This window comes from Macaca mulatta, chromosome 19 (assembly GCF_049350105.2).
Source record: "Macaca mulatta isolate MMU2019108-1 chromosome 19, T2T-MMU8v2.0, whole genome shotgun sequence".
NCBI lineage: Eukaryota > Metazoa > Chordata > Mammalia > Primates > Cercopithecidae > Macaca > Macaca mulatta.
In genome coordinates this window covers 10,189,834-10,216,877 of record NC_133424.1, presented here as the reverse complement: position 1 = coordinate 10,216,877, position 27,044 = coordinate 10,189,834, and the positions used below count along the sequence as shown (strand labels likewise).

Sequence of the window (27,044 nt, the reverse complement as noted above, 5' to 3'; positions counted from 1 at the left end):
TTCTGTTACAGCCATGTTATTGGAGGAAATTGACAGTGAGTGAATGTGGATAGAAGAGATCCTAGGGCCATTGAACCTTGGGGTGTAGATAGTGGGACCACTCGGTACCCTGTATAGGGATTGGGTCCTCTTTCTTCATTCTTCAGCCAACATTGGTGGAAATGTTACTTGGCTCAAATCAGCATGTGTCTGATGGTTTAGGACCTGGTAACCTTTGACAGTGTGGCTGTGGAATTCACCCAGGAAGAGTGGACTTTACTGGACCCAACTCAGAGAAACCTGTATCGTGATGTGATGCTGGAAAACTATAAGAACCTGTCCTCAGTAGGTAAGCCTGGCATCATCCCTTGTAGCCTCTTCTGGAACAAGATACAAATTATGTACTTACTGTGCTCTAGGATTAGTGATGTCAAATCTGAATACAGTGGGATATATACACATTGAAAAAAAATTTTTTTCATGAATAAAATAGGAAATAACAGTTCCTGTACTAGTGGGTTTTAATCTTGTATAGGAGTTTGCATCGGTAGCATCACCATCACTCTCTTAGATATGTGTACACACTCAGACTCCACCTTTGATGTACTAAATCAGAAAGTCTGCTGTTGGGGCCCTGTCTTCAGATGAGTAATTCACTCTAAAGTTCAGAACTACTGGTATGGGAGTTTTCCCAGGAGAATCAAGATCTCTCTTTGAGCTTCCATTAGTTTCTATTTTAATAAAGGTTTTAGTGGTTTTTAAAATTTGTATTTAATATTTGCCATTTAGAAAGAAAAAGTGCAGCTGACTGCTAGTGCTCATTTCTTGGGGCAAACAGGAAATGGGTTAAGCTTGAATGTGAATTTCAGGGGTCAGAGATAACCAGTGTCTTCAGAGAACAGGAAGATGGGATGTATGCAATTTAAGTGCTTTTCACTGTTTTAATTAGAAACGTAGGCCCTGTTTCATGGAAAAGTTTGCCATTTCTTGCATGAGCCTCTTCCATTGGTGTATCTTTCCCTGTATACAGGTTACCAGCTCTTCAAACCCAGTCTGATCTCTTGGCTGGAGGAAGAGGAAGAGTTGAGCACATTGCCAAGAGTTCTCCAAGGTGAGTGTTTGTGAAGAACAGCCCTGGTCCATGAGAAGTTCTCAGTATGTTTGGAAGCATAATGAAGTTTTAAAAGATGCCCTTTGAAGAAGAAGGCTGAGTCCACTGGACTTGAATGTTTTGGGGTATCTTAACGTTTCATCCTCCATTGCTTTGCCTCTATCCAGACTTCCCTGTTATCTAACAAATGACCTTCTTTATGTTTATGGTTTAATGCTTTTGTTCTAATTTTTCCTACTTTTCCTTCCCTGATAGTACTGTTTCTGTTCACCATTGTGTTTAATTTTCATAGAATAAGTTGTTTTAAAAACTACTAAAACTTGACCCCATATGATTGCCAAATTTTAGACATATATAAATTGCTCAAATCTATCTGCTTTTTATTTAACCTACCATTTCATGTGTAAACTCTCATATATATTTTTCTCTTTTATTTCAGAATGGAAAATGTGCCTGAAAACCAAGGGGCCAGCCCTTTGGCAAGATAATTTTTGTTTAAAAATATCAAATGGGATACAATTGGTAAGATTAACAAAATAAGTTTATTTTTCACATTCAGAGAAGATTGACATTGCATTGTAGAAATCAGCAGAAATGGCCAGGCACAGTGGCTCATGCTTCTAACCCCAGCACTTTGGGAGGCCAAGGCAGTCGGATCACAAGGTCAGGAGTTTGAGACCAGCCTGGCCAATATGGTGAAACCCCATCTCTACTAAAAATACAAAAATTAGCTGGGCGTAGTGGTGTGTGCCTGTAGTCCCAGCTACTCAGGAGGCTGAGGCAGAAGAATCACTTGAACCCAGGAGGTGGAGGTTGTAGTGAGCCGAGATCGTGCCACTGCACACTCAGGCCTGGGCAACAGAGTGAGACCCCATCTCAAAAAACAACAACAACAACAACAACAAAGAAATGAGCAGAAATGATAGATATTTTAGAGACTTGGCATTCACCCAATTCACCCGTGGGAGAAATATCTGGAGAGAGATCCCATACCTAGTGTGAAGGTTGGTACTTAAGACTTCCCATGAATGTTCATTGTGACATGTATAACTAGACATTTAAGTTTTTAAAATAACTTCATGAAAAGCTATACGAATCTTTCGAAGATTAGAGCAGATGGCATAGGATTCTTACAGTAGGGTTCCATTATTGAAGTTGAAGGAAATCCAAAGGGTAGGAATTATATGCATGTTATAAAAGTGGCAAAATAATAATGATCATGTTTCTTAGATGAGTAGTATCTATTAATAAGTCTGCTGAAATGCTTCCTTTATTGTTCATTCCTGTGTTAACAGGCAAGAAACCAAAATGGAGAGGAACTCTATGACTGTAATCAATGTGGAGATGTCCTCTATAAACATTCATGCCTTAAGACCAACGTGAGTACTCACAATAGAGAGAACACGTCTGAATGTATTCAGTATGCAAAAGACCTCCTTTCTCTGTACAATAAAACTTCTACCATAAGGAAAGTTTCTGTGTTCAGTAAGCGTGGAAAATCTTTCAGCCTGATTTTAAATGTTCAGGTCCAGAGAAAGTGTATACAAGACAAATCCTTTGAATGCATTGACTATGGGAAAGCCTTTGTTCATCAGTCACACCTTGAAGCACACAGGAAAACTCAGAGTGGAGAAAAACTCTATGAATGGAAGCAATGTGGGGAAGCATTTACTCACTCCACAAGCCATGCTGTAAATGTTGAAACACACATTATTAAAAACTCCTATGAATGTAAGGAATGTGGAAAAGATTTTAGATATCCTACCCACCTTAATAATCACGTGCAAACCCACATTGGGATAAAACCTTATAAATGTAAGCACTGTGGCAAAACCTTCACTGTGCCATCAGGTTTTCTTGAACATGTACGAACTCACACTGGAGAGAAGCCCTATGGGTGTAAGGAATGTGGTAAAGCCTTTGGTACATCTGCAGGCCTTATTGAACATATAAGATGTCACGCCAGAGAGAAAACCTTTAAATGTGAACACTGTGGGAAGGCCTTTATTTCTCACCCATCTCTTTTTGGACATTTGAGAGTTCATAATGGAGAGAAGCCATATGAGCATAAGGAATATGGGAAGGCCTTTGGTACATCCTCAGGTGTTACTGAAGATAGAAGAAGTAACACAGGACAGAAACGCTTTGATTGTGACCAGTGTGGGAAAGTCTTTGTTTCTTTCTCATCTCTTTTTGCTCATTTGAGAACTCACACTGGAGAGAAACCTTTTAAGTGTTACAAATGTGGGAAACCATTGACCTCTTCTGCCTATCTTCGTATTCATATGCAAACTCACACAGAAGAGAGACTCTATCAGTGTAAGAAATGTGGGAAAACTTTCGCTAAGTGCTCATATCTTACCAAACATTTACGAACACATACTGGAGAGAAACCCTATGAATGTATGAAATGTGGGAAAGCCTTCACTGAGCGCTCATACCTTACTAAACATTTACGAAGACACAGTGGAGAGAAGCCATATGAATGTAAGAAATGTGGAAAAGCCTTCACAGAACGCTCAGACCTTACTAAACATTTACGAAGAAGACACACTGGAGACAAGCCCTATGAATATAAGGAGTGTGGGAAAGCCTTTGTTGTCTCCTCCAGTCTAGTTGATCATTTAAGAACTCACACTGGATATAAACCCTATAAATGTAATGCATGTGAAAAAGCTTACAGTAGGTCTTGTGTACTAACTCAACACTTAAAAACTCATGCTGCAGAGAAGACCTCTGAATGTAACACATGTGGAAAATCCTTTCGAAATTCCTTGTGCTTTCATGATCGCTTAAGAACTCGCACTGAAATAAAACCCTATAAATGTAAGGACTGTGGGAAAGTCTTCACTTGTCATTCAGATCTTACTAATCATGTGCGAATTCACACTGGAGAGAAGCCCTATAAATGTAAGGAATGTGGGAAGGCCTTCCGTACATCCTCAGGACGTATTCAACATTTAAGAACTCATATGGGAGAGAAATCCTTTGAATGTGACCAGTGTGGGAAAGCCTTTGCTTCTTTCTCAGCTCGTATTGCACATTTGAAAATACACTAGAGAGAAGCCCTATGGATGTGAAGAATGTGGAAAAACCTTTGCTGTTTCCTCAAGCCTAACTGAACATGTAAAAATTCACGGGAGAGAGTAACACTGTCAATGTAAGGAATGTGAGAAAGCCTAAACACTTGAATCTTTCTAGACATGTACAACCTCACACTGTAGAGAAACCCTATAAATGTAAGGGGTGTGGGAAAACATAGTTATTCTCTCTTTTTTTTTTTTTTTTTTGAGACAGAGTCTCGCTTGGTCACCAGGCTGGAGTGCAGTGGCGTGATTCTTGGCTCTCTGTAACCTCCGCCTCCTAAGTTCAAGCGATTCTCCTGCTTTAGCCTCCCGAGTAGCTGGGATTACAGGCATGCACCACCACACCTGACTAATTTTTTATATTTTTGGTAGAGACAGAATTTCACCATGTTTGCCAAGCTGGTCTAGAACTCCTGACCTCACGTTGGATCATGTGCTTCGGCCTCCCAAAATGCTGGGATTACAGGTGTGAGCCACTGCACCTGGCATTCTCATCTTACTGAACATGTAAAAACACCATGGAGAGAAACCATTTTTTTTGAGATGAAGTCTCGCAGCCCAGGCTGGAGTGAAGTGGTGTGATCTTGGCTCACCGCAACCTCTGCCTCCCGGGTTCAAGCCATTCTCCTGCCTCAGCCTCTCAAGTAGCTAGGATTATAGGCATACACCACTGCACCTGGCTGATTTTTTGTATTTTTAGTAGAGACGGGGTTTCAACATGTTGGCCAAGCTGGTCTTGAACTCCTGACCTCAGGTAATCTGCCCGCCTTGGCATATCAAAGTAGTAGAATTACAGGCGTGAGCCACTGTGCCTGCCAAGAAACCCATTTTATGTAAGGAATGAGGAAAATCCTTTTGGAAGTGCATGTGCCTTAATAGTCACATTGTAATTCACACTGGTGAGAAAACATCAATGTAAGCACTGTGTCAAAGTGCTCATTTGTCCCTGTTCACTTCAAAGATAGGAAAGAACTTACACTCTGAAGATGCTCCATAAAGTTAAAGGCATGTGGGAGAACTGTTGGAATCTGTTGACAGTGCACTGTGTAAGAGTTCACTCTGAAGCTGTACAATGTTAGAAACATAGAACGCTGGCCAGATGCGGTGGCTCATGCCTATAATCTCAGCACTTTGGAAGGCTGAGGCAGGTGAATCAGGAGGTCAAGAGATCAAGACCATCCAGGCCAACATGGTGAAACTTCGTGTCTACTAAAAATACAAAAATAAGCTGGGTGTGGTGGCGTGCCTCTGTAATCCCAGCTACTCGAGAGGCTGAGACAGGAGAGTCACTTGAATCAGGGAGGCAGAAGTTGTAGTTAGCCAAGATCGCACCACTGCACTCCAGCCTGGTGACCAAGTGAGACTCTGTCTCAAAAAAAAAAAAAAAAAAAAAAAAAAAAAAAAAAAAAAAGTAACTTTCACTGTTTCCTTGGGTTCTTGCAATGGAGGTAAGGAGCTAAACCCTTTCAATGTAAGATATGTTTGTGTAAGATGTTCAGAAGTTGTATTTTTGTCAAATACTTTGGTGTTTACCTGTAATTTCACAGTGGAGAAAAACTTCTGATGAAGGTAATAAATGTAGGAAAGTAATTTTTTATATTCTTCCTTTAGTGAATATGAGGGGCATTCACACTTACAAGAAACTGAGCATGCCTGGAACATCAGAATTCCTTCCCTGAAACCTGTCAAAGACATGGCTTTCTGGGTGGTTCTATAGAACTATTTTGGAAGTTTCTCATACCCTGCTGCTCATTCCTAGCATGGTATGTCTTTCTCCTATAGCAACACCACTCTAGTTGCTATACATCCTCTGGGTTATAACTGACCTAAAGTGGGCCTTCAGGATTCAGACAATCCTGTTTTAACAGCGTGGATTCTCTTTTTGGTTTGTCGTATTCTTAGACATGGTCCACCTGTAGTGGCTCACACTGGCCAAGGTAAAGGTTATGATATAGTTTCAAAATGTAGAAATACTCTTGTTCCTCTTTTCAAACCTGATCTTTTCAGATAAATAGGGTTGAAGAAGGGTCTGAGTGGAGAAAGGGTGAACTAACAGATAGTAACTTAAGATACCATGATTTCATGGCCATGGAGGGAGACCCATAACCCTTCACCTGGAGAGGTGGAAACTCTTGTACTATCAGGCAGTGCAGAGAGGTGGTGGGAACCACGAATGTTGTCTTTGATGCCACTGTTTGGCAAAGCAATCATATATGCCTGACTCAGTTAACTGCTATGATTGGCAGTATGACCCGTTTCTGGGTCTTCATTTTGCCCTTGTGCTACGAAAACAGAAAAAAGTCCTGTGAACATGGATGATCATGATATTCTACTGTACTTGACACCATCACTGGCACTTCCTGAATGTGGCCCTGGGATGCGCGCGCACACACACACACACACACACACACACACACACACACACATACACACGCTGCATAACCAGGTTCCAGTCTGAGTGGTATAAATTTAAATATTTCTGTTACATCATGTACAGCCATTAAGGCTGTTGTTTCTTGGTGATTCTTTCTGTGGTTCTTAATCCAACCAGTGTAATGGTAATCCAGAGCTTCAGGTAAGTTTACCAGTCCTGAATCAGCTGGTTTTAATAGCTCATGCCTGTAATCCCAGCACTTCAGGTCAAGTCAGGCAGATCACTTGGGCCCAGGAGTTCAAGACCAGCCTGGGCAACATGGCAAAACCCTATATCTACAAAAAATACAAAGATTAGCCTAGTGCAATAGCATGTGCCTGTAGTCCAACCTACTCAGGAGTCTCACTGACCCCCATGAGGTGATGGCTGCAGTGAGCTGTGATCGTGCCATTGGACTCCAACCTGGGTGACAGAGTGAGGCCTTGTCTCAAAAACAAAACAAAAAACAAAACCTGAATCGAGGTCCATGCATTTTCATGTTACATGTTTTCTTATGAAGAGGAATGGGGTTTAGAATGGTTCTCTTGTGGTATGAGTGTGATTGTTTGGCCCATCTTTGTTGTGTTTAACTGTTGCCATTGACACAAAAGATGTAGATTAGTCAATTGCCTTATGTGACTTCTGTCACTTCATAATGTCCTTAGATGCCATCCTGATTGTCTCAAATAAGACCTATAGGTTCTTCCTGAAGCTTTTTCACAGTTGCTGGAGTATGAGCACTTGTGGGTCATAGGCGAGGTCAATACTGTAGGTTGGCCTCATCCTAGTGCTTGGACTAATAGTGATGTATCACTAAGAAATGATACCCTAGTCTCATAGCCTAGAAATTGCCTAGTTTCAGAGGCCGATTTCCTTTTTTTTTTTTTTTTTTTAGAAGCTGATTTCCAATTGTCTATATAAGGTCACTTGATCTTTGTATACTGAATTTTACTAGAAGCCTTGTTCAACATTCTTTTTTTTTTTTTTTTTTTTTGAGATGGAGTCTCGCTCTGTTCCCCAGGCTGGAGTGCAGTGGCGCGATCTCCACTCACTGCAAGCTCCGCCTCCCGGGTTCACAGCATTCTGCCTCAGCCTCCCGAGTAGCTGGGACTACAGGCGCCTGCCACTGCACCCGGCTAGTTTTTGTATTTTTAGTAGAGACGGGGTTTCACCGTGTTAGCCAGGATGGTCTCGATCTCCTGACCTCGTGATCTGCCCGTCTCGGCCTCCGAAAGTGCTGGGATTACAGGCGTGAGCCACTGCGCCTGGCCTAACATTCTTTAACATCCTAGTTTTATGTATTGTTTTTGAGTTTTCCACATAGGCATTCATATTATCTGTAATTGACAGTTTAATTTTTCCACTTGTAACCTTCAATAACTTATGTCTTGTCTAGGCAGAAAAGACTAGAATAATAACTAGAGGTAGTAAAACAAGCATACTTTTATTTCTAATCCTAATGGCAGATGTTTTTCATCATTACTAATCACTGTATTGGTTGCTGTCGATTTTTAAAAGGTCGAGGCTTTTTTCTACTTCTCATTGTTTAGGGAGTCTTTCCCATGAATAGCTTAAGAATTTATTGAATGCTTTCCCCTGATTCCTCTTTGATGATCTTGCCTTACTCAGAAAATTCAAGTACCTAGGACTGACTGTACCTGCTGTTGATAGATAATATTTAAACGTGTAAGTAAATGGATTTTTTTTTTTTAATGTGGAAAGATAACTGATTGACAGTTCAATGTTATATCATCCTTGTAATTCCAGAAAAATGCAGTTTGAGTATAATGGATTAACTTTTTTTTTTTTTTTGGCTAGACTATTTTATATACCTATAGTGTAAAGATTTAAAAAATATATTAGTAGAAAATATTACATTGGCATGTAATATTTGCCAAGACCAGGTCGGTCATGGAGACCACAATCCAGTGGCACTAGAGGAATAAAGACACAGACACAGAAACAGAGTGCAAAGTGGGATCAGGGGCTAACAGCCTTTAGAGCTGAGAGCCTCGAACAGAGTTTGACCCACCTATTTATTGACAGCCCATGATAAACATCATTTTGGCAGTTTATAGATTAACTGAAAGTATTCTTTAAGGAGAACAAAGGGACAGGCTCTGGCTTGTTATCTGCAGCAGGAACTTGTCCTTAAGGCACAGATTGCTCATGCCATTGTTTGTGGTTTAGGAACACCTGGAGCGGCTTTGTGCCCTGGGTGAGCCAGGTGTTCCTTGCTCTCATTCCGGTGAACCAGCAACCTCCAGTGTGTGTGTCATAACCATCACGAGCATGTCACAGTGCTGCAGAGATCTTGTTTACGATGTTTCTCATGGCCTGTTTATGGCCAGACTTGGGGCCTATTCCCAGCATGTCCCCCTTTTTGTTTTTCCAGGGCAATAAAAGCAAAGGCAGCTTTATCACAATGAGCTACTTCTTGCAGGAGTTGCATCTGCAGACTACACAAAGACCAACAACACAGATTAATAGCCCAACCATCATAGAAATCACAGAGCCTCCAAGTGTTTTTATCCATTTTGTAGGATTTATGGCTGCCAATCCATCTGCAGTTCCTTTAAGCACTCCAGTTCCTGGCGTTAAGGTCAGGTGTGCCTGGGATGCTTGAAATATTTGTTCTCTTAATTTTGCAACATCCAAAGACAAGTTTGTAGAGTGTCCTTCCAGATGCTTTTTTTATTTCCCATTCATGCTCTGATTCATTATAAGGGTGAGGAGTGATACAAAAGTCAGAAGTATTACAGTTGCATTTCAGCTGCATTCTATAATCCAATCTCACAGCCATATTACAGTTGGTCTGAGACCATTGATTTGATTAACTATCTTTTGGTCTATTGTGAGAGTTCCACAGCAAAGTAGAATTCTTTTGCCATTTATTTACAAAATCTGCTGTCTGTACTGATGAATGTAGTGCAACTCCAGCTAACACATCAGTAGCTGTGACAGCGATCAGTCCCATAATAATAAAGATTAAAGTAGCAATGAAACACCGAGAGCCTCTCAGAATTTTCTGAAGAATTTCAGTAATAATATGTACAGAGGGAGAGGCTTCCCAAGGATGGGAAGGCTTCACCAGTAACCATACTCCTTCTCAAGCTCTCACTACTAGGATAGAATGATTAGTATTAAACAAGGAAGAGTTCACACAAGAGAACAATCTACCTTCCTGGCAAGTTACATGATAATTAGGGGTGTCAAACTTTAGATTGCCCATTACAAACAGGAAAGGAGGGCGAACACAACCTTGTATCCAAATTTTATTGTTTTCAACAAGTTCTAAAATGTAACTAGGATTATATTGTGATGGCATAGTATATTTTCCTTCCCAAATTTTGATCTTATCAAGAGCCATTAATAGTTTCCACAAATCCTTAAGTTTAGCTCCGACAGTGGCCCATATCATTTGAGGTTGAGGTGCCACTATACTGCCATGTTTCCAGATAATAGGAACTCTTGCCGTACTTCTTATCATTTCTACCATCCAATTGTTTTGTTCAGACCAGCTGAACATAGTGTGGCTGCCGCACCCAGACTGAGAGGTGCAATTCATGCTAAACATCCCCTTGGGGGACCAATCAATAATGATTCCACAGGAATTGTGCAGCACCTCTGCCTGTCCTGCAATGCAGTCTTCCCAAATGAGTACCTTCATTTTTTTCTGACCAGGTCCAATCCTGTTTACAAATAGGTTTTTGAGGGCAGTATGTCTCAATTAGAGGAGCAGATTCATTATGGTAAATACTAAGACCAGAAAGCATGTGTAACTGTGCCATAGAGTGATTATGTCCAGGGATTATTGCCAGCCAAGTGTGATAGCGAGGGGGTAGACAACTAATGGCCTTTCCTGAACAGATGGGCAGATATTTAAATCCTAAAGAAATAATCATAGCAATTCCTTCCTCATGTGGGTGAGATGGGCCCCTATCTGTAGGACTGGGCATTCAAGAGCTATTATTAGTGTAAACTTTCACTGGGGGGTCCAGCTAAGTTACAGGCCATAGAAGTGGTGGAAAAGGTAAATATGCCCAGTGAGTATAATTGTTCTCTGTGTCAGCCCTTGCTGAAGGAATATTCATGTCAGTGGTGATCACCGCTATCATAGCTATCATTAAATTACTCATTGTGACTGGTTGTCCTGCTTTCCTCAGATTTTCTTCCGCTATCTGTGACAGCTTCTTGATCTGTCCCCAGGTAGGTGGCTGCATTTGATGAGTGTTGCTCATGACAGGGTTCATCCTCAGCCTCAACTTGGACAACATTGCCATGGTGGGTCTTTGGGATCCTCCCAAAACCTCTTCCTGGGTATCTAAAATGGCTCCGAGTAGGGCTTTAGATGTCTTGATGCACCCAAATTGGCTGTTGACTGGGTCTTGGAGAAACACAAGCATAATCTCTCACCCATGTTATTATTTTACCTGTTTCCCAACCTTTTGTTACCGGGTCTTTCCACCAAACTTGTTGTTCCACTTCTGTGTTGGTAGAAGGGCTGAGGCAGGGCCTGCTTGTCTGACATAATGTAAAAGAGTCTTGGAACATGTCCTAGGTTGAGGGTCTAAAACCCCTCATGGCCTATAGAACACTAAGCTCTGTGCCTAAGGGTGGAAGGCTGCCCCACTACACTACAGTCTAAGCCCAGGGCATAAAACCCCTTGTAGCTCATAAATCGATTGTACCTTGAGTTAGAAGAACCTATTCTCCATTATCTCAAGTAGCAGAGCATATGCTAAACCATCACAGCTATGCTTGATGCACCACTACCTTTCTACCCCGATGTCCTCATGTCCTCACCTGTCTACCCCCACGTCTGCACGTCCTCACCACCTGATTCTTTGTTTGATCACCAATAAATAGTGTGGGCTCCCAGAGCTCAGGGCCTTCACAGCCTCCATACTAGTGTTGGGCCCCCTGGACCCACCCTATGCACTCTTAACTTGTCTCATTCCTTTGACTCCACCAGACTTCATAGCCCTCACAGCCTGGTGTTGGGTCTCATCACCCCAACGTAGTAGGGCTTTGTATGTCTCGATGGCACCCAAATTGGCTGTTGATTCGATCCTTTAGGAACACAAGCATAACCTCTGCCCCATATTATTACCTGTTTACCAACCTTTTGTTATGGGGTCTTTCCCCCAAACCCATTGTTCCACTTCTGCCTTTGTAGCTGTCTTCTGTAAATGTTTTTCAGCTGCTGATAACAATCAGCCTTCAGGCAAGCTCAGAATATTTAAAGTTAATAATGCTAGATTTAGTTGCATGTGTGGAGTCCTATAGTCACTGTCTCCCCCTTTCTGTTTTTGCAACTGCTGTTTTAGGGAGAGATTCATTCTTTCCACTATGGCTTGTCCTTGAGAATTATATGGGATACCGGTAATGTGTTCAATATTCCATATAGAGAAAATTGTAGCTAGAGCTTGGCTAGTATAGCTTAGCGCATTATCTTTTTTTTTTTTTTTTGAGAGGGAGTCTCGCTCTGTCGCTGAGGCTGGAGTGCAGTGGCACGATCTCTGCTCACTGCAAGCTCCTCCTCCCAGGCTCAGGCCATTCTCCTGCCTCAGCCTGCTGAGCAGCTGGGACTACAGGTGCCCGCCACCACGACTGGCTAATTTTTTGTATTTGTAGTAGAGACAGGGTTTCACTGTGTTAGCCAGGATGGTTTCGATCTGCTCACCTTGTGATCCGCCCGCCTTGGCCTCCCAAAATGCTGGGATTACAGGTGTGAGCCACCGCGCCCAGCGGCATTATCTGTTTTAATAGAAGCTGGAATGCCCATCACCGCAAAACACTGCAAAAGGTGATGTTTAACACAGGCAGAAGACTCTCCTGATTGGCATATAGCCCAAAGTGAGAAAAGGTGTCCACACATACATGTACATAAGCTAGTCTCCCAAACAAAGGAACGTGTGTGACATCCATTTGCCAAAGAGAATTAGGTTCCAATCCTTGAGGATTAACTTCTGTAAAAGATGAGAAATGCACCATTTTGCAAGTTAGGCATCGCTGGATAATAGCTTTAGCTTCTTTCCAGGTAATGCTATATCTGCGTTTGAGACCGGAGACATTAACATGGGTTAAATTGTGAAAGTGTCTAGCATTAGATATTGCAGTAGCAACTAAGCAATCAACTATTTGATTCCCTGCAGTCAAAGGTCCTGGAAGAGGTATATGAGCCCTAATGTGAGTGATGTAAAAAGGGTGCATTCTGATCCTAACCACTGTTTGCAATTGGGTAAATAAAGTCATTAGTTGCTCATCTGTGTGGAATCGTAGCTGAGAATTTTTAACTGTGTAGAATGAACCACATATGAAGAATCAGAAGTCACATTAATAGGCATATTAAAAGCAGTCAATGCCTCAATTACAGCCTCAAGCTCTGCTTTTTGAGCTGAAGTATAGGGTGTCTGAAAAACTTTACCTTTCAATCCAGAATAAGAGGTTTTACTGTTACTATACCCATCTGTGAAGACATTCTCCGCACCTCCAATTGGTTTGAATTTAGTTATTTTAGGGAGAATCCAATTAGTTAATTTCAAAAATTGAAACAGTTTCATGTTAGGAAAATGGTTATTGAGAATACCCATAAAGTCAGCTAAATAGGTTTGACAAACAAGACTATTTATAAAAGCTTGCTGTATTTGTGTCTTTGTGAGAGGGACAATAATTTTTTCAGAATCATATCCATGTAATTTAACAATCTGAGTTCTCCCATTTCCTATCATAGTAGCAATTTGATCCAAATAAGGAGTCAAAGTCCGTAGATCAGTATGTGGAAGGAAAAGCCACTCTACAAGATCTTGCTCTTGAACAATAATACCAGTAAGTGAATGATTTGGAAAAATTAGCAAATCTAGAGTATTCTCTGGATCTATTCTACTTATTTGGGCCTTATGGACTTGCTTTTCACTTAGCTGCAGCTGTGCCTCAGCTTCTTTTGTTAATTGCTGAGGGCTTGTGACACTAGGATCTCCTCTAAGGATAGAAAACAGATTACTCATGGCATAAGTCAGAATGCCTAGAGCAGGCTGTGTCCAATTAATATACCCTAGTAATTTTTGAAAGTCTGATTCAATGTTTTCAGTTGATCCCTACATATGGCTACTTTCTGTGGCACTATTGTGGTGTCATCTACTAAGGTCCCCAAGTAGGAGTAAGGAGGAGTAGTCTGAATTTTGTCAGGAGCTATAATTAAACTGGCATGAGAAATTGAATTTTGCAAATGATCATAACATTAGAGTAATATTTCTGGAGTGGGGGAAGCACAAAGAATATAATCCACATAATGAATAATGTAACACTGTGAAAATCTTTATGAGTAGGTTCAATTGCTTGCCCTATGTAAGTCTGGCAAATTGTTGGACTGTTTAACATGCCTTGTGGCAACACTTTCCAATTAAAATGCTTAGCAGGCTGCAGGCTGTTTACTGCAGGAATTGTAAATACAAACCGTTCACAGTCCTGATGAGCTAAACGGATAGTAAAGAAACAAGTCTTTGAAATCTTTGAGTATTAAAGGCCAATTTTTTTTTTGGAATCAGCAGGAGAAGGCAGTCCTGGCTGTAATGCCCCCATAGGTTATATAACTGAATTAATTGCCCTTAAGTCAGTTAACATTCTCCATTTACCTGGTTGTGTCTTAATTACGAAAACTGGGGAATTCCAAGGGGAGAGGATTTGAGCTATATGTCCCTTTTGAAGCTGTTCTTTGACTAGTTCATTTAAAACCTCCAGTTTCTCTTTACTCAGAGGCCACTGTTCTATCCATATTGGCTTGTCTGTCAGCCATTTTAACGGGATGGGCTCTGAAGGCTTAACAATGGCCGCCATCAAAAATGGTATCCTAAGCCTTGGCGGGAACTTTGTCTTTCTGCTTGAAGAGTTTCCTTCAAATCTTGCATAGTTTTTCCTAGTCCCATACCAGGAACATAGCCCATTTCATGTATCATATGTTGACTTTGAGGGCTGTATAATTGCTCAGGAATTAGAACTTGTGCTTCCCAATGTTGTAATAAATTTATAGGGGGAGAGCCCCCATAAATTTATAGGTATAGAAGTTATAATTGGTTGAATAGTCCCAGGTTGTCCATCGGCCTTCACAATGCAAAATATAAGTATTCTGATATACTTCAGGGGCTTTATCAACTCCAACTATGTTAAATTGAGCAGGTTGAATTGGCCATGTGGACAGCCAGTGTAGAGAAATGATTGAAATGTCTGCTCCTGTATCTACCAAACCTGTAAATTTATTTCCTTGAATAGTTATTTCACAGGTAGGATAGTTATCAGTAATTTGATTTACCCAGTAGGCGGCTCTCCCTTGTTTATTTGTACTGCCAAATACCCTTGTTCTTTTAGTTTCACTTTTTCCTAGTCCCCCATATGGTAAAATCAGAAGCTGCACTATATGCTGTCCCAGCTCTGCCTTTTAAGGAACGGAGGTAGATATAACAATTTGAATTTCCCCATTACAATCCAAATCAATTACTCCTGTATGAACCTGCACTCCTTTTAAACTAGATCTTCCCAGAAGTAGTCCTATCGTTCCTGCTGGCAGAGGTCTGCAGACTCCTGTTGGTACTTTCTGTGTCGGCTTTCCAGGCCATAGACTCATAGCCCTGGTGAAACACAGATCTACTGTGGCACTACCAGCTGTGGCGGGGGACAAGCATTGTACAGGAGTGAGGGAGTGACCTGAGCCAGGAATGCCCTGGTTTGACATGTGGCCTGGGACGGGCCCCTCATGGCATTTCTCGAAATCGGGTTTCCGTCCTTATCAAATTTAGAATGACACTGATTGGCCAAAGGCTTTCCTTTTTACACTTCAGGTGTAGACCTGGTTCAGCAGTTTTCTTTTTTCCATCAAAGGGGGGTTGGACCCTCTGATTTTTTCTACATTCTCTCTTTGTATGCCCATGTTTCCCACAGTAGAAACAAGCTCCAGGAAATGGAACATTTCCTTTACCCACTCTCAGCCCTGCCATGGCTTGCACTAACAGAGTAGCTTTATGCAGATTACCTCCAATACTGTCACAGGCCTTGATATAATTAACTAAATGTGCTTTCCCTCTAACAGGTCACACAACAGCCTGGCACTCAGGATTAGCATTGTCAAAAGCTAATAACAGCAACACTATATCCTGAGCAGTCGAATCTGCAATCACCTTTTTAAGAGACTCCTGTAACTGAGCTATAAAATCTGCATAAGGTTCTTTTGGCCCCTGCTTAACAGCACTAAAAGAAGGGTATTGTTCTCCACCTGAAGATTTTTTTTTTCCCAAGCTCTAATGCACACTCCTGTAAGCTGATCTATAGCATCATCCTGCATGATTACTTGTGCGTCTAATGCAGCCCAGCCACTGACTCCCAAAAGTTAGTCTGTAGTTATATTAATTGGAGGTTGAACTTGTGCATTGCAGGCAGCTTGAGTAGAAGCTTCATCTTCATCTTCCACCAGGTCTTAAACTGTAAAAATTGAGCAGAAGCCAGACAGGCTTGAGTAAGAGCGTCCCAATCAATGGGAATCATCTGACTGGAGGTAGCAACATTCTTTTAACAGACCCATCATGAAAGGAGAACCTGGTCCATACTGACTGATAGCCTGTTTAAACTCTTTCAGTAATTTAAAGGGAAAAGGCTCAAATGTAGCCCTAACATTCCCCTGTTGACCTGGGGGGTGTATCCTAACAGGGATCTCCAAGCCTCTAAATCACCTTCTCTTCTAGCTTGCTGAATTCCTGCCTGAATAGAACTGAGGGCAGTCACTTGGGGCGCTGCTCGAACAGTTCCTGGGGAGACTATTTTTTGCTCAGTGTCCTCCAGAAAAGAAATATCCAGAGGGTCAGGCCATTCTTTATCTTCAAGGTATTGAGGGGGTGCCAAGGAGCAGGGACAAGCTTCCCCTTCTTGGGTTTCTTTAAGCGGTTGACAAATCTGTTCTTTTATCTCTTCTGCAACATTATCACACTCCCCCTCTTCTTTGTCTCCTTCCTCCTCCTCCTCAGTGTGAAAAGGTTCCAAGGTGGAATGAATCAGAGACCACACTGACCAGACAGTTATAGGAATATCCTCAGCACCATCTTTATATGCCTTTTTCAGTGCGCTGCCTACCTTCTCGCAGACCTCTACATCCATAGTTCCTCAGTTCGGAAACCAGAGGCAATATTTCTCTACCGCACTAAAAAGCTGCATAAGTCGGCTAGTGCTAACTTTCACTCCTCCTTTTCTGAGGAGCTGCCAAAGCAGACTCAAATAAGCCTCGTGCCTACTCGACCCTTGTCCCATTGTTACCCTGATGCTTCCCAGCTCCCCTTCTTACTCACCACGGGGATTGCTTAAGAGTACTCGGGTGTCCTCCAGCATAGTTCCACGTTCTCCAACCATCGCTCTTCAACCCGGATTCGAGCCCCATGTTTGGGCGCCACTTGCTGAGACCAGCTCGGTCATGGAGACCCCAACCCAGCGGCGCTAGAGGAATAAAGACACAGACACAGAAACAGAGTGCAAAGTAGGATCGGGGGGCTAACAGCCTTCAGAGCTGAGAGCCTCAAACAGAGTTTGACCCACCTATTTACTGACAGTAAGCTCGTGAAAAACATTGTTTCTGCAGTTTATAGATTAACTGAGCAGATTCTTTATGGAGAACAAAGGGACAGGCTCTTGCTTGTTATCTGCAGCAGGAACATGTCCTTAAGGCACAGATTGTTCATGGCATTGTTTGTGGTTTAGGAATGCCTTCAGCAATTTTCTGCCCTGGGTGGGCCAAGTTTTCCTTGCCTTCATTCCAGTGAACCAGCAACCTCCAGTGTATGCATCATAGCCACCACGAGCATGTCACAGTGCTGCAGAGATCTTGTTTATGGCCAGTTTCTCATGGCATGTTTATGGCCAGGCTTGGGGCCTGTTCCAAGCGATACTCTTTTCTTAGTCTATCATTGCCTGTTTTTTGTATGAAGGTTGGCGTATTTTCTCCTTTCCTTAGGCATACGGTACTTTCTTATTACAAGCATTATCAGTCACAATTCACTGGCAGAATCAGCTGAATCTGGATTACTTGTTGCCATTGTTAAGGGATTTTATTTTCATGTTTTGGAATGAATTCAAAGCATGGACTCAATTATTTTTATATTTTGTAGGCACTAGTAAGGTTTGCAATTTCATCCTTTTAAAATTTTTATTTATTCTTTCCCAATTTCATCTTAAGTGTGTTTTGGCAAGAGTTATTTTTATAGGCAGTTTTGTATTTTAAAATTTATACTCAACGTTTATAGTATTTTCTGATATTTTAAGTATTTGTGGCTTTTGCTGTTACATACCTTTTGCATACACTTTTCATTCCTGATATCATTTCCTTGTGCCTTTTCTCCTTTATGAAAAACATTAATATTGCTGGAATTTGCTTAGTTTTGTTAATTCCTTTCAAAATAAATGGGTTTGATTAGTATATTTTTGGTTTGATTTCTGTAGTAAAGTTGTGCTGACATAACAAATTATCATAGGATGACTTAAGCAACAGGAAATTAATTTCCTCAGTGTTATGGAGGCTGTAAATGTTTTCAGGGTGCCAGCATGGTTAGTTTTTGGTGAGGGCATCTCTTGGCCTGTAGAGTGTTGCTTTCTCATTATTTCTCATTCTGCTGGCTCTCCTTTGGCTGACAGAGCAAACTCTCTCATGTCTCTTCTTTATAAGGTACTAATACTATCATGAGAGCCCCATCCTCATGATCTCATCCAACCCTAATTACCTCTAGAAGCCCCCATATGCAAATATAAACACCTTAGGAGTTGGGATTCAAAGACATGAACATTGTGGTGGAAGGAGGGTATACACAGTTCAGTCTGTAGTGTTCTATTTTGTTGGTTTCTATTTTTAATTTTTCCTTCCATTGTAGTACATTATTTTTTCTGACCTTTAGGTTCACGGCATACACGTGCATGTTTGTAACATGGGTAAATTGTGTGTTGCTGGGGTTTGTGATATGAATGATCTGTCACCCAAGTGGTAAGCATAGTATCCCATAGGTAGTTTTTCAACCCTCTCCTCCTCCCCCAGTCTCCCCCCTACCATCCCCAGTAGTCTCCAGTGTCTGTTGTTCCCATATTTGTATCTATGAGTACTTGCTTAACTCTCAGTTACAAATGAGAACATGCAGTATTTAGTTTTCTGTTCCTGTGTTAATCTGTTTAGGATGATGGCCTCCAACTTAATCCATGTTGCTGCAGCAGATATGATCTTGTTCTTTTTTATGGCTGCATAGTATTCCATGGTGTATATGTACTATGTTTTCTTTATCCATTCCACTGTTGATTGACATCTAGGTTGATTCCATGTCTTTGCTATTGTGAATATTGCTGTGATTAATATATGAGTGTATGTGTCTATTTGATAGAAAAATCTATTTTCTTTTGGGTATATACCCAGTAATGGGATTGCTGGTTAGAGTGGCTTTGTTATAAGTTCTTTTGAGAAGTCTCCACACTACTTTCCACAGTACATTTCAACCAACAGTGTATAAATGTTCCCTTTTCTCTGCATCCTCGCCAACATGTTTTTTGACTTTTAAATAGTAGCCGTTATGACTGGTGTGAGATGGTATCTCATTGTGGTTTTGATTTGCATTTCTTTAATGATTAGTAATGAGCATTTTTTCCTATGTTTATTTTTTCCTATGTTTATTCCTATGTCTTCTTTTGGAATGTGTTTCAGCATGTGGTGTGGGATAGTGGATACAGTATCTTTTCCCTCCAGAAAACATGGCTAGTTATTGTAGTACTACATATTGATAAACTGTCCTTGACTTACTGATTTGAAATTCCATGTCTATTAAACTATAAATTCCTATGTATACCTGTATCTGATTCTAGACTCTATGCCAGTAATACATTTATTTATGCCAAGATCAAAATCATAATATTTTCATTGCTTGTGGTCTCCTTAAGGGAATTTTTTTTTTTTTTTTGAGACAGAGTCTTGCTCTGTCACCCAGGCTGGAGTTCAGTGGTGCCATCTCGGCTCACTGCAAGCTCTGCTACCTGGGTTCACACCATTCTTCTGCCTCAGCCTCCCAAGTAGCTGGGACTACAGGTGCCTGCCACCATGCCCGGCTAATTTTTTTGTATTTTTACTAGAGACGGGGTTTCACTGTGTTAGCCAGGATGATCTCGATCTCCTGACCTTGTGATCCGCCCGCTTTGGCCTCCCAAAGTGCTGGGATTACATGCGTGAGCCACTGCGCCTGGCCTCCTTAAGGGACTTAAATCTTTTTTTTTTTTTTGAGAGAGAGAGTCTCGCCCTGTTGCCCAGGGTGGAATGCAGTGGCATGATCTCAGCTCACTGCAGCCTCCACCTCCTGGGTTCATGCGATTCTCCTGCCTCAGCTTCCCAAGTAGCTGGGATTACAGGCATGTGCCACCACACCTGGCTAATTTTTTGTAGTTTTAGTAGAGACGGGGTTTCACCGTGTTAGCCAGGATGGTCTTGATCTCCTGACCTTGTGATCCACCTGCCTCGGCCTCCCAAAGTGATGGGATTACAGGCGTGAGCCACACACCCGGCCGGGACTTATATCTTAATGAAGAGAAAACAAGAGAAAAGGATAGGGGTTGAGATACTGAAACATTAATTTTAGGTAAGGGGAGTTGGTCCTCCAAATATATAGTAATTTCAGCCAGGTGGACATGAAAATAAATATCTCAGGCCGGGCATGGTGGCTCATGCCTATAATCTCAGCACATTGGGAGGCTGAGGCAAGCAGATCACTTTGAGTTTAGGAGTTCGAGACCAGCCTGGGCAACATGGTGAAAGCCTGTCTCCACTAAAAATACAAAAATTAGCCCTGCATAGTGATGCATGCCTGTAATTCCAGTTACTTGGGAGGCTGAGGCACAATAATCACTTGAACCCAGGAGGCAGAGGTTGCATTGAGCTGAAATTGCACCACTCCAGCTTTGGTGATGGAGTGAGACTCTGTCTCAAAAAAAAGAAAAAGAAAACAAAAGAAATATCTCAGAGCATTTCACAGAGGTCAACACATTTGAAGAGGTGAGGCAACTTTTAAAGCTGTACTGGTCATAGAGCAAAGTGAACATGGAGTCAGACTGCTAGAGTACACATCTTGGTTCTGCCTCTTGCTATGTAATTTTGTAGAAGTTAAATTGCCTCTCTTGCCTCAGTCTGATCTTCTGTGTGAACTGGATGAATTTTATAATAAGCTGCCTGATTTGGTATTGTAAGAGTCAAGTAAGTGAATACATCCACTCAAATATGGTAAGACAAGATTTAGTGGTACTTAGTAAGATTAAATTAGTCCTGGGTAATGATATTTTAAAGAAAACACATTTGTATGCAAATCTTCTAAATAAAATTTCTAGCAAAATTAATCCAGTTATGACTTTAGGATTGCAAGAATGGCTTATTATCAGGACTGTTTTCAACACAACTAATTACTACAATTGAGAGAGAGGAAAGTATTGTGAAGAAAGATGAAAAATTCCACATCCATTTGGAATTTAAAAAGTAAGTGAGCAAGGAAAAGAAAATGAATCCAGTGTGGAATAGAGAAGTTTATCTACTGATGTGATTTTTTAAGTAGGAAATCCTGAGGAATCCACTAAACTATTAAAACTGATAAACAAGTTCAACAAGGTTACAGGTAACAAGATCAACATAGAAAACTCAGTTGTATTTATGTATACTATCATGGCACAAGCCAAAAATGAAATTCAGAAAACAATTCTGGCTGGGCGTAGTGGCTCACGCCTGTAATCCCAGCACTTTGGGAGGATGAGGCAGGTGGATTGCCTGAGGTCAGGAGCTTGAGACCAGCCTGGCCAACATGGTGAAACCCCGTCTCTATTAAAAATACAAAAAAAAAAAAATTAGCTGGGCGTGGTGGCGCGTGCTTGTAGTCCCAGCTACTCAGGAGGCTGAGGCAGGAGAGTCGCTTGAACCCAGGAGGTGGAGGTTGCAGTGAGCTGAGATGGCACCATAGAACTCCAGCCTGGGCAACAAGAGCGAAACTTCAACTCCAAAAAAAAAAAAAAAAAAAAAGAAAAGAAAAGAAAAGAATTCCATTTATTGTAGTATTAAAATAATAAAATACTTGGGAATAAATTTGATAAAAGATGTGCGAGACTTACATACTGAATACTACAAAATGTTGATAAAGAAGACCAAAAGTAATGGAAAGTCACCCATGTTCATGGATTAGAATACTTACTATTATTTTTGAGACGGAGTCTTGCTCTGTTCCCCAAGCTGGAATACACTGGTACAATCTCAGCTCACTGCAACCTCTGCCTCTGGGTTCAAGCAATTCTCTTGCCTTAGTCTTCCGAGAAGCTGGGATTACAGGCATGTGCCACCATGCCCGACTAATTTTTGTGTTTTTATTAGATATGGGGTTTCACCATGTTGGCCAGGCTGGTCTCGAACTCCTGACCTCAAGTGATCTGCCCACCTTGGCCTCTCAAAGTGCTGGGATTATAGGCGTGAGCCACCACACCTGACCAAGAATACTTAATATTATTTTTAAGATGGCAGTACTCTCTAAGTTGGTCTATAGATTAAACATAATCCCTATCAAAATTCCAGATGGTGACAGAGTCTTTGGTTTACTCAACTATAGTCAAGTTCCTTAACCTTTTCTTAGGCCCATGTGTACACTTTTGTAAACTGAGTTTTAGCAAGAACCCTGCTAAGTCAGTACAGCAAGAACCTACCACCCTCAGTATCAGATCACCCTTGATAGCTGATCAGGTTACTGGTTCTCTACTATCTACCAATTACAGGCCAAGTGATCAGACATCATGTTAGGTCAGTTTATCCACCATCCTCCATACCCCTGCTATTCCTCTTAGCAATTTTCCATTCACTGACCTTTACTCTTTAACTTGGCTATAAATTCCGATTTGCTCATGCTATAGTATTCAGAGTTAGCCTACTCTATCACCTCCACTGCAAAATCCTACTGCAGTGGTCCCTATACCTAACGTGATGGTACTGAGTAAAGTCTGCCTTACTATGCTTTAAGAAGTTCCGTTTATTATTATTTTTTAAATTTAGCACTGGCTTCATAGCAGAAATTGACAGGCTCATCATAAAGTTTATATAGAAATGAAAAGAACACCAAATAGCCAAAACAGCCTTGAAAAAGAGGAACACAGTTGAAGGAGTCACACTTTTGGATTTCAAAAAGTGCTGCAAAATTGTAGTAATCAAAACAACGTGGCACTGGCTTAAGGATAAACATACAGATTAATGGAATAGAATGGAGAGTCCAGAAGTAAGCCCTCACATACATGGTCAGTGGATCTACAAGGCTGCCAGGGTAATTCAATGAAGAATGAAAAGAATGTTTTCAACAAATGGTTCTGGGAAAAACTGACACCATACTGCAAAAGAATGCATTTGGGCTTTTACTTTACATACATACAAAAGTTAATGAATACCACATTGGGGATTAAGTTAAAAAAATTAAAATATTTAAAAAACCCACAAAAGTTAGCTGACAATGGATCAAAGACCTAAACATGTAAGACCTACAATAATTCCCAGAAGTATAGGGAGAAAGTGTCATGATACTGGATTTAGTAATGTTTTCTTAGGTGCAGTATCAAAAACATTGTGAACAAAAAATTTTCAACATTAAACTCATATTTCAGAAGACACATCAATATTATGTATTTTAGTATTCTAAAATATTCCATCAAGAAAGAGAAGGAAAACCCATTGAGAGAAAGTATTTGTAAATCATACATATGATAAGGACCTCTCTTCAGAATATATAAAGAACTCTTGCAACTCAATGAAAATTTTTTTTTAAGATGGAGTTTTGCTCTTGTTGCCCAAGCTGGATTGCATTGGCGCCATCCCAGCTCACCGCAACCTCCGCCTCCTGGGTTCAAGCGATTCTCTTGCCTTGGCCTCCCGAATAGCTGAAATTACAGGCATGTGCCACCATGCCTGGCTAATTTTTGTATTTTTAGTAGCGTCAGGGTTTCTCCATGTTGGTCAGGCTGGTCTCGAACTCCCAGCCTCAGGTGATTTGCCTGCCTCGGCCTCCCAAAGTGCTGGGATTACAGACATGAGCCACTGCACCCAGACTTTTATTTTTTTTTTTTCAAAACAGAGTCTGGCTTTATCACCCAGACTGGAGTACAGTGGCATAATCTTGGCTGACTGCAACCTCTGCCTCCCGGGTTCAAGTGATTCTCCTGCCTCAGCCTCCTGAGTAGCTGGGATTACAGGTGTGTGCCACCACGCCTGGGTGATTTTTGTATCTTTTATGATGTTGGCCAGGCTGGTCTTGAACTTCTGGCCTCAAGTGATCTGTCCGCCTCAGCCTCCCAAATTGCTAGGATTACAAGCCACCGTGCCTGGGCAGAAACCAAATTTTAAAAGGGGCAAAGGATTTGAACAGAAATTTCTCCAAAGAAGCATACAAATGGCTAACAAAGCACATTAAATTATGCTCAACATCACTAGTCTTAGGGAAATACAAGTCAAAATCATGAGATATCACTTCACACCACTAACACGGTTAACATGAAAAAGACTAAAGTGTTGGCAGGGACGTAGAGAAGTTGGAGGCCTCATATATTTCTGGTGGAAATGTAAAACAGTTCTGCCCCTTTCAGAAACAGTGTGGCAGCTCTTCAAATTCTTAAATAGATGGTTACTGCATGGCTCAGCAATTCCATTCCCAGATATATACTCTAGAGAAATAAAAACCAGCTGGGCATGGCTTATGCCTCGGTGGAGGCCGAGGCGGGCAGGTCACTTGAGCTTAGGAGTTTGAGACCAGCCTGAGCAAAACCCTGTCTCTATAAAAAATACAAAAATTAGCTGGGTGTGGTGGCTTATACCTGTGGTCCCAGCTACTCAGGAGGTTGAGGTGGGAGGATCGCTTGAGCCTAGGAAGTAGAGGCTGCAGTGAGCCATGATCTCTCAAAACAAAAAATAAAAGCCAATATGCACAAAAAGATACATGTGAATTTTCATAGCAGCATTAATCACGACACCCCCAAAGTGGAAAGAACTCAAATGTCCATCAACTGAAGACAAATCATAAATGGTATATACATAGAATGGAATATCATTCAGCGATAAAATAGAATGATCTAGGCTATAATATAGATGAACCTTGAAAAACAGGCTAAGTGAAAAAAGTTATTCACAAAAGATTGTATGATTTTAGGGCATGGTGGCTCACGCCTATAACCCCAGCACTCTTGGAGGCTGAGGCAGGACTGCCTGAGCCCAGGAGTTTGAGATCAGCCTGTGCAACATAGTGAGACCCTGTCTATACAAAAATAAAAATTAAAAAATTTTATGATTATATCCATATGAAATGTCTACAAAAGAAAAATCTGTAGTGATAAAGTAGGTTTGTGGTTCCCTGGAGCTTAAAGAGGAGGTAAATGGATTTTCCCATTCAAAGATTTCTTTTAGTGTGATGAAAATGTTCCAAAATTATGTTTGAACAACACTGTGAATGTACTAAAAAATATTGAATTATATAGCTTTAAGTGGGTGAACTGTGTTTGTTATATATGAATTGTATCTCAATAAAGCTGGTCTAAAAACCAAAAGGGAAAATCATGATAATAGCTACATCTTGGAAGCATAAAAATTTAATGTCTATTAAGCATTTAGGGTAGTAAGACATAAAAAGCAGCTACCACCAGGTGCGGTGGCTCACGCCAGCACTTTCGGAGGCCAAGGTGGACAGATCACCTGAGGTTAGGAGTTTGAGACCAGCCTGGCTAACATGGCAAAACCCCATCTCTACTAAAAAAAAAAAAATACAAAAATTAGCTGAGTGTGGTGGTGTGTGCCTGTAATCCCAGCTACTCGGGAGGCTGAGAAAGGAGAATCCCTAGACCCCAGAAGGTGGACGTTGCAGTGAGCTGAGATTGTACCACTTTATTCCAGCCTGAGTGACAGAGCAAGACTATCTCAAAAACAAACAAACAAGCTACCATTATTATTTTTTACCATGGAATATTATTAGTTGATATAAAACCAGTGGAATGAAAAGATTATGATCTTGATATTGGCATAAGTAAATGTATCACTGGCACAGAGTCTAGAATCAGATACAGGTATACATAGGAATTTATAGTTTAATAGACATGGAATTTCAAATCAGTAAGTCAAGGACAGTTTATCAATATGTGGTACTACAATAATTAGCCATGTTTCTGGAGGGAAAAGATACTGTATCCACTATCCCACACCACATGCTGAAACACATTCCATGAGCATGAAAGATTTCAATGTTTTTAAAGTAATATGCTGCAGAAGAAAATTAGAAAATCTATATGTAATCTAGAGTTTATGGAGACATCTTAATGCAAGAGAGGAAACTTAAAAAAAGAAAATCCTTTTTTAGATGAAAAATTAACTGCAAAATAGTTATCAATTCAATAGATTCATAACATATTTGATAATGTACGTGAACAGTTCTTCATGTTAGTAAAACAGTTTTCAAAATAACTTCATTAACTCCAGAAAGGCCACCCACTACAAACCACAGCAAAAATGATTTCTGGAGAAACTACAATCACTCCTGCAGAAGTGGATGTCTGATATCAGCGCTATTTTACAACGCCGTATGGGAGGCCCTGGAACTCACGATAAGATCTCAGAAAACATATTCAAAGAAAAAAAAATCAACATTTACAAAAAGTATCAGCATACTGAAAACACAAAGGAATCAACGATTAGAATTTAGCATTGTGTCCAGACAAATGAAATAAGGGGAAATATTGGCCTGAAGTTGAGCTGGGCCCGGCGCCGTGGTGCACGCCTGTAATCCCAGCCTTTTGGGAGGCCAAGGCCGGATGATCGCTTGAGCCCAGGAGTTTCAGATCAGCCTGGGCAACATACCTCATATCTGGGGGAAAAAAAAAATTAACCAGGGTGGTGGCTTGCGCCTGTAGTCCCAGCTACTCGGGAGGCTGAGGCGGGATGATCGCGTGGGCCCAGGAGTTTGCCCTACAGCACGCCAGCCTGGACTACACAGTGAGACCCTCTCTCCAAAAAAAAAAAAACCAAAAAAAACTAGATTGAATGAATGGAGGAGATAGGCCATATCATGGACTGGCAGGTTTATCAACGGAAGAATCATTTTGAGGGTGCTAGGAACGTGGGAGGAGGTGAAAAGAAAAGCTTTTTGTGAGCATTGTGCGCATCCTGTGGGGGAGCCCCCACCTCTAACTTTGCCAACACCACCGACCCCACCCTAGGTATGGGCCCCGTCCGCAGGCCTGGTTCTAACCTCAGCCTTGTGCTCTGGGCCCCTTTTGGCCTTCATCCCTCAAGCTGAGCCGACTCCAAGGTCTCCAAGGCGTCTCCGTAGCCATGGGGAGTAAACCAGAATCTCTGCCTGAGGACGTTCAGCTTGGCTGAGGTTGCAGTCCCCAAGCTCTCTTCCAGGTTTGA

General features: G+C 41.3%; 1 protein-coding gene and 1 long non-coding RNA gene across 3 annotated transcripts in view; one reads left to right on the top strand and one right to left on the bottom strand.

The window, feature by feature from the left end:
- Nucleotides 1-5,793, top strand: part of ZNF560 (zinc finger protein 560) — a 58,006-nt gene extending 52,213 nt beyond the window's left edge. For both annotated transcript variants that reach the window (XM_077977129.1, XM_015122783.3), the window contains exons 7-10: nt 202-328; nt 1,010-1,090; nt 1,530-1,612; nt 2,386-5,793. In XM_077977129.1, the coding sequence (XP_077833255.1) occupies nt 202-328; nt 1,010-1,090; nt 1,530-1,612; nt 2,386-4,149 (2,055 nt within the window). In that variant the 3' untranslated portion in view covers nt 4,150-5,793. The remainder of the gene's footprint in view (nt 1-201; nt 329-1,009; nt 1,091-1,529; nt 1,613-2,385) is intronic.
- Nucleotides 5,794-8,552: 2,759 nt separating this feature from the next.
- LOC114674082 (uncharacterized) lies at nt 8,553-27,042 on the bottom strand. The gene is made up of 4 exons (XR_013408860.1): nt 26,881-27,042; nt 16,921-17,065; nt 11,715-12,561; nt 8,553-11,113 (listed from the first exon to the last, which is right to left on the bottom strand). It is a non-coding gene; the product is annotated as an uncharacterized LOC114674082 (long non-coding RNA).
- Nucleotides 27,043-27,044: the final 2 nt, after the last annotated feature.